This window comes from Cicer arietinum, chromosome 2 (assembly GCF_000331145.2).
Source record: "Cicer arietinum cultivar CDC Frontier isolate Library 1 chromosome 2, Cicar.CDCFrontier_v2.0, whole genome shotgun sequence".
In the NCBI taxonomy this organism is placed as follows: domain Eukaryota; kingdom Viridiplantae; phylum Streptophyta; class Magnoliopsida; order Fabales; family Fabaceae; genus Cicer; species Cicer arietinum.
In genome coordinates, this window is record NC_021161.2 from 12,032,078 (window position 1) to 12,040,593 (window position 8,516).

Here is an 8,516-nt window from a genome sequence, read left to right on the forward strand (position 1 = left end):
TTATATTGAAGAATATAATTAATTTTATGAGTTTTGATTGAATTTTTTTTTGAATTTTTATTTAAAAAAGGATAACGTTGTTGAAATTTTAAAACATAAAATATCAAATTGTCATTTAAAATTAAAATAATTAAAGGACTAAGTCGGGAAAAAAAAAAAAGATAAAGGACTAAATCGTTACCTGAAATTAAGTTAAGGGACCACGGATGTAATTTAGCAATAACAAATTTAATAGTATTACTGTTATCACAAATTTAATATCACAAATTTAATATTTTTATTACTTATCATTTGTCTTGATATTTTTTGTGTTGTTGACATATTCTTTTTTTTGTTGTGTTGTACTAGAATCTGGCAACATAACCAACTCAGGATGTACAAAATCTTGTAAAGGTCGATTTATCTGTTTTGGTACTGTGGCCGTTGCCATCATTCTCATTCTCTTGATCTTATCCTTATTCACTTTGCACACTAGTGACCCAAAGTTTGAAGTTGACTCAGCATCCTTCAACATATTAAATACAAAACGTTCTACCGTCACTCTTGGATGGAACGTTACCCTTGTTGTGTCCAATCCTAACTATTGGCACACTCTCTCATATCACGAAGTTTCAGTTGATGTTGAATTCATTGGCAAACAATACAAAAGAATTCTTGCCACCACTTCCTTGAATCCTTTCTCCCAAGGAGTTGATAGCATGTTTAACCATGAAGTTCAATTTAAAATGAATGTGGATAATCACATACCAGCCAACATTGTTGGTAGTCACTCTCGTGGAACTATTAACTTTGGGTTTGTGTTGTCCACTTTGACCAAGTTTAAGGGTACGTTCAATATTTTCCATAAAGATCATAATTTGAAGGTTGTTTGTGAACCTCTCAACTTCATGCATTCGCCAGGATCGTCACATTGGAAATTATCTAATGCTATAACATGTCACTAGCTATGAATGGATGATCACTATAAGTTTTAGTTATCTAAGTCTAAAGCTATGCTTTTTAGGTTTTTAATTGCATTTTTTTTTATTTCTTAATGAATTGGGATGGATGTATATTATAATCCACGTCGAGTGGTTAATTATTGATATTCTAGCTTCGAAAGTGTTTAATTTAAGGATATTTCATGAGTTATATATTAAGAATATACGGTATTATTTTAACTAATTTGATTTTGGATTTTATTTATTAAGACAAAAAGTCTTTCTTCCTTAATATCTTAGATTCGTTGTGTTTTATTGCATTGTAAAAAAAAAGTGTTTTATTGCAATTTTGCAAATAGACTCGTTAGGTGTTGAAAAATCATTCTTTAGTCACAATAATAGTTTTTAATTCTTAAATTCAAATATAATCAAGAGGAGTGTTACATCTTAGGAAAAAAATGATTTAATTTATATATATTGTCATTGCAAATAGTTTTTATATTGACAGTGAATCATAAAAATTTAATATTTGAAAATATTTGTTTTGAATAGTAATTATATTAATTTAAAGTAATTGACACAAATAATTATAATATATTGATAACATAAAATATTTTACATAATCGGTGCATGCAAATTCAACTCAAAAAAATAAAATTTTCAGCAATATTTTTAAACCAAAGTGCACATTTGGTTATTTCTAAAAACTGAATTGCGGATTTGGCTCTTTGGGCAAAGCTAATTGAGGATTGAAAAAAGTTATTTCATTATGGTTTTTTTAGGGAATATTTGAATTCAATTCTGTTGAGTTCTCTTTAGATTCTTCATATACTATTTAATTTTAAAAAAGTATTCGCCACCTCTATATATTTACTAAAAATATTGTATCAATTTTTTTATCACATTTATATTTATTTATGTCATTTACTATATGACAAGATTATAGTTTGGTCTATATGACAAGATTATTTCATATACCATCAGTATAAAAAATTTCTACACTATCATTCAATCACAACCGATAAATTATTAGAAATATTTGAATTTTATCGTAATTACCACTAAAGTCATGTCTAAGAATGATTATAATGTGCTCACAAAACTTTTACACCCACGTTAAATGACCATTAAACTCAAGAAATAATATCTAATAACTTTATAGAAAAAAAGGTCCACTAAAAATTAAAATTTAAGGCTTAAATATATATTTAATCCTTGTATGTTAGTTTTTTTTATTTAATTTTTGCCCTTGTAATTTTGTTGTTTCAAATTCAACCCTATAAGATCAATTTTGTTTTAAAATCATCCATGTTGCTACTAGCAGTTAAAAAAGCTTAGATGACAAACGAATAATGGACAAAAATAAAAAGAGCGCGAACCTATAGTGATAAAAATAAAATAAAAGCATATATATTTGGTCTTTATATATTCACTATTTTACTTTTATTGTTATTTTTGTTTATGTAAATTCAGATTTTTAAAATTTTATTTTTGTCCTTTCTCCGTTTGTCCTCTTAGTTTTTTTTAACAATCATTAAAATTAATGATGATTTTAAAACAAAATCAATTATAAGGACAAAAATAAAATAGAAAACATTATTTTACATAGATCTCATATATATTTAAGCATCGATTTAATTATTTCAGTAATAAGGAGCAATACATGAACATATTAGGGACAACCATTTGACATCAATACATGTGGCATTTTTTATGGCTGATCCCAAAAATTAATTTAAGAAAAAAAATTAAAAAGAATTGTCCCTAAATTCTAGTCTTTTGACTTCTTCAACCTTTAAATCATATTAGTAGTTAGTTAACTTCTTCAACCTTTAAATTCGATTCATGTTAGTAGTTAGTTAACTTAACATTTTACACTTTTTTTAGGGTTTAAATTCTAGTCTTTTGACTTCTTCGACCTTTAAATCAAAGCACTTGAGTTATTCAGCCTCCATAAGTATCCCTAACTAATATTTTGGATATCAATAAAAATAGAAGTACTATTCCTTCATGTGGAGGGTTTCCAATGTAGACTCATGCCTTTATCCTAATTTGCCACAAACACTCCCAAATAATATTTAAATGAGTTTGGTTTGATTTAATGTGAAACCGAGACGTTATAAGTCGATTATTGTCAAAAATAGGTCAGAATAACCTAATCCTAGCGTTAACTAGTCAAGTTCACTACATATAAATATAAAGATGAAAATAGTGAAGAGACTCACCTATTTATGGTTGTTGACCCATCTTGACACATGGGTTCCACTCAATTTCTCTTAATAAATTTATTTTTGCTTTGCAAATTTTATCATTGTTCAAAGTGAATTTCATTGTGCTGAACGAATGTGGCTAACTTGCTCTCAATTTTGATGACTTGTTCATCAAGTAAGATCGCTTAGGGATTTTTTTGATCCCGAATTCCTTTCAACTTAACATAAGTGTTGTCCTAAACGATCCTCGGTGTCCTTGGTTCACACATGCAATTAACTCCCAGAAAAAATAGCACGTTACACGGAAATCTAATGTAGAGGAATAGTTTATTTCTTCTCATGTAGCTATTTTGTATTAGTGGTGGTAGGTGTGTGGAAAGCAAGTCGGGTATTGGTGGTAGTGATGAACCTAATAACCAAAGTTTTTACATCTATCTTAATATTATTTTTACATCAATTATATTATTATGCTTCTAAAATTATTTAATTTTAACATATAGAAATAAAAATTATTCAATTTTAAATTGGAAGGGTTGAATAATTTTTTCTTAATAGGAGAATAATTATTAGACATGGTTAGTCATATAGTTATTAAAGAACTATTACTAATACTAATTAACGGTAAAATTTCTCGATATAAGTAAAATCGTTAACAGAAGAATTTTAAATTGGTAATATGCAATTGACGTAGTGGGAATATAGAATGACATGGGTAAGGAGATTCAAGTTAACATCAATTAAGATTTTATATTGTAATGATGAGAAACTTAGATGAATAGTAACTAGTATGTAGTAGGTTTGAGAATAGTAACTATCAACCAAAATAAGAGTTAAGAGAGAAAAAATATCTCTATTTATAATGAGATTATATATTTGAGAATAGTAATTAACACCCATATTATGCAATTGACTTAGCGGGAAATATAAAATGACCACTAAAAAAAAATATATATATATATATATTTTGTGCCACTTAATTTTTAATGACATCTCCTTGTTTGTCACTATAGTTACTTCTAGCTACATGTAAAGTGTCACCTATTTTCATCTAATATTAACACATTATTTTAACTTCAAAAAAAATTAAAATATTCATTTATTCATTCAAAAAAAAATTATCTTATTCACCCAACGTATTCCTTTCCTTTTCTTTTCCATTTCCGTCTAAGTTTTTTTTCCCTATTTCTTCTCAAATATGCTCAAAAGGTCGAGGAATTATTAAAACTCTCAAATTTTCCCCCTATTTTATCTCAGAAATTATTAAAGTTTTTTACGATTTCTTCATTGATTCTCGTTTTTCCGTTGAATAAGCTTTTTCTGATTTCTTCATCATTCTCTAACCTTGAAGATGTTTTTCCCGTTTTGTTAAAACAAAATTGATTCCCTCTTCAATCAATTCCTTCAATTTCCTCTTCAATCATTTTCCTCTTCAATACATATTCATCTTCAATCGTTTTCTTTCAATCGAATTTCTCTTACGATTCAGCGATTTACATTCAAGACTCAGCAAGTTAGCAATTCAAGGATTCACCAGTAAGTAAAAATCATTTTTCCTCTATAAGGAATTTATATTATTTGATTAATTTTCGTTTTTAAAATTTTAAAACTGATATGAAGTTCTTCTATTTTCATATACAGAAAAAGAAGGTGGAAGAACAAAAAAAAAAAAAACAGATATAGAGTTTCTCATCTTCAAGCTCGGATTAATTTCCAACTAGTTCATATCTGATATTGTTATTTTACTTCGTGCTTATACGGTTAATGTGAGCTTTTTGGTTGAATTAATATTTAATGTATGTCTGGATCATCAATCTAATAAATTAAATCATATATCATCGATTTGAATTTTTCTATTTTGAGATTTTGAATTGCGGGGATTGTGTTCCAATGGCCACAACTGTTTTGTTTGGGTTATGAAGGCTTTTTAATCGTATTTTGGTTGTTTGATTAGCTATAGTATGGACGTCATTTGTTTATGCTTGTGTATTTGGGGTTTTATTTGATGTGACTTGTGAGTAGTGCTTAGTTCTTGAATCATGTTATTTTACTTTTTGTTATTTTTTGTCAGTTGAATTCTGTTAAATTTTTCTTTAGTTTGATTGAAGGATTTTGTTGAAATAGTATCATGTAATTTTTCTTAACATGTATTTTTCTTCAATGATGTTGTATATATGTTTTGTAATTCATATAAAGTTTATTTGGATCAAGAAGATCAATGTTTTTGTGTCATAGGACATGGAGTTAACTATCAAATCACCATAAGATGGATAACAGATGATTGTGATGTTGTCTTTGAAAAGAATCTCAAAACCAGAAAAGGTTGTATCATAGCCTTTTTGTTGTTGACTTTTTATGTTAAATAGATAGTGAATTTCTTCATTGCAGTTAACAGAGGTTTGGAAGATGAAAACCTAGAAAAGGGTGAAAAAGAAGAGTGAATTCATTACTTGAAAATTAAGAAGATGTTATATATGGGGTGATCTTTTTCCAAGAACGATCAAGTAAAATGAATTTTAGCAACCTAGGCTAGAAGCACTTTGCATTTAAAGAAATGAAAAATCTTTTTGGTTTCTTGTTGGCTTCATTCAATAAGCTTGAGGTCATGTAGACTTGTTGGTTTGGTGGCAAAATAACCCATTATGTAAAGGGTATATTCAAGGATTGCTAATGATTATCATTCTCTATATGAGGTAAGATTGTTATGAGTGTTTGCTTTGTTGTTTTGATTTGCTAGTGTATACTTGTGTTTTGTACTTTTTATTTTGGTAATGTGAGAAAATCTGTGTTTTTGTGTTTGAAAATATCAAACATTTTTTATGTTTTTGTTTGTTAATGTCAAAGGTAATGTGAATGCCATTAAACAAACAAGAAATGAAATCATTTTTTGTTTAATCTAATTAGGCAAAAGGAGAATAAGAGATGCTACTAATGGATCTTTCTAAATTAGACTTAATTTTCTTCCTATTATGGTATCTATACATATTTATTCATTAATCAGGATTGCTATTCTTAGATTTTATAGATTTCTGTATTCTTAGATTTTATAGATTTCTGTAGAGGAGTGAAATAATTTAATTTTCTACAAAAAAAATATATCAGTTGTTTTCACTCAACAATTACCCTTACAGTCTTTTGTTTTCTCAAATAATAAAATAATTATACACATGTTATTGCTTCTCTTTCACATGCTAGCCTAGAATTTTCTAATCGCATTGTTGGCATTGATTTCACCAAGAGCAATGAATTTTATCACTTTTTGACATCTTTATGATTGAGTTTCTTGAAGTTAGTTATGATCAGAGATGAGAATAGACTAGGCCGTCCGTCAGGGGTCTATGGCCTAACCTACTTATGATCTGGTCTGGCCTGACCTATTTAATAAAAAGGCTAGGCTCAGGCTATTTTTAAAGCCTATTTATTTAAATAGGTCAGACTCAGACTTATAAAAAAATCTATTATGTCTGACAGGTCGACCTATATATATTTTATTATTTATTAATGTTATTTTTTATTATTATATTAACAATAATATTTCTTATTTTAAATTATATCAATTAGACAATCATTCAATAGTCATTCTATATTCGGTAGCCGTTCCATATTTGGTAGTTGTTCCATATTCAATAGTCATTCAATTAGTCAATCACTCGGTAGTCATTCCATATTTGTTTGAGAGGTAATAATGGGTGTGTTTGTTTCAGAATAAAATTTATTCTTTGAAATACAAAATTATTTTTGAGGGTTTAAAGGATGTTTGTTTCAGATTCTTTTAAAATTATTTTGTTAGAAAATTATTTTTTGTTTAATATATATAGATATGTACATTGATATTGGTATGTGAAGAGTATCATGTGATATGAGTAGAATATTTAAATGTTTTAATGTGAATAAGGCTTTTAAATAGACTTCCAAGCTAGGCCATGCTTTTAAAAAGGTCAGGTCAAGCCGGAAAAAAAGCTTATGGTAGGTCGTAGGCCAGGCTAAGGTGTAAAAAATTAATCGTAGGCCAGGTTCAAGCCTTTCAAAGCTTGGCCTGGTCTAGCCTATTCCCACCCCTAGTTATGATACATATTGTATGTAATTCACTTTGAAAAATCAATGAAGAGGTTATTCAATCGAAAAAATTTACGTCACATTGGAATTGGTCAAAATCCTTAAGAACAAGCAAGCAATCACGATCATCAGGAAAACATTATCTGCTTCTGATGAGGATAACAAGATTCCTTGTTTTGGATTTGGAGATGGTAAAGATCGTCATGCTTTTTCATTTGTCTTTGTTTCCAAATAGTAAAACTAACTTATAACTAACCAATGAATGATAAGGAGAGGATGTTATCAACTAACTACTTATCTAATAATTGTTAGAACAAATTGTATAACTAAGAGAAAATGAAATTGAGAAGAAGAGAGAAAAAAAATAGGAATGTTATGGTAAACGAAGATTGATCAGTCAAACTCAAAAATGTTCTTGGTGCTAGAAATTTATATCAAACAGTTTGAATAGTAGTTACTTTAACTAACTAACTAACTAACTAACTAACCTTCTTAACAACATTAAAACCCACCCTAACTGAATTATAACCACACTTCAATCATTTTGAATTAATTACATCTAACACTCTTCCTAATTCAACATGGTTAAGGTAGTGTTAATCCAATTACTTGTTCCTCATCTCTTGGAACTTCACCCTCTTCAAGCCTTTGGTTAGGATGCCACCCTTTTAATCATTGGTGCTGCAATGCTCTAGCTTTATCTTGTCTTTCATCACTTGTTCTATTAAGAAATGAAACTTTGTTTCTATGTGATTGCTCCTTCCATGAACACTTGGATGTCTTGCTAGATCTATTGTTGATTTATTGTCTATCTTCATTTTTACGACTTCATTGCCTCTTAGTCTCAGTTCTGCCATCAATTCTGTCAGCCATATGGCTTGGCAAGCTCCTATTGATGCAACCATATATTCAGCTTCACAAGTGGACAATGCTAATATGCTTTGCTTCCTTGAACACCATGAGATTAGAGATTCATTTATCAAGAAAACATAGTGTGAGTTGTTCTTCCTATCATCCTTATCTCCACACCAATCTGAATCAGTGAAGCCAACCAGTCCAGCTTCAATTCCAGTTTGGTTCCTAGCATAATGCAGTCCAAACTCACTTGTTTCTTTAATGTACCTCAAAATCCTTTTGGCTGCCAAGTAGTGAGGTGCTCTAGGCTTCTCTATATATCTACTAATCAGTCCAACACTATATGCAATGTCTAGGCTTGTGTTGCACAAATACCTCAAGGATCCTACCATTTGCTTGAATGTTGTAGGATCAACAAGCTCCTCATTGCCTTCCTTAGACAGTGTCTACCCTGCTTCTGATGGTGCACTTGAACAAC

The 8,516-nt window shown here is 29.0% G+C and overlaps 1 protein-coding gene across 1 annotated transcript; it reads right to left on the reverse strand.

Annotated features, from left to right (window-relative positions):
• Nucleotides 1-7,851: 7,851 nt before the first annotated feature.
• Nucleotides 7,852-8,430, reverse strand: LOC140919348 (secreted RxLR effector protein 161-like). Its single transcript, XM_073365353.1, has one exon. The coding sequence runs from the start codon at nt 8,428-8,430 to the stop codon at nt 7,852-7,854; it is 579 nt and encodes a 192-aa protein (XP_073221454.1).
• Between the last annotated feature and the right edge of the window lie 86 nt (nt 8,431-8,516).

What these genes read in the sequence shown, in the direction of transcription:
- LOC140919348 (XM_073365353.1), bottom strand. Translation starts at nt 8,430, where the DNA reads ATGGTAGGATCCTTGAGGTATTTGTGCAACACAAGCCTAGACATTGCA.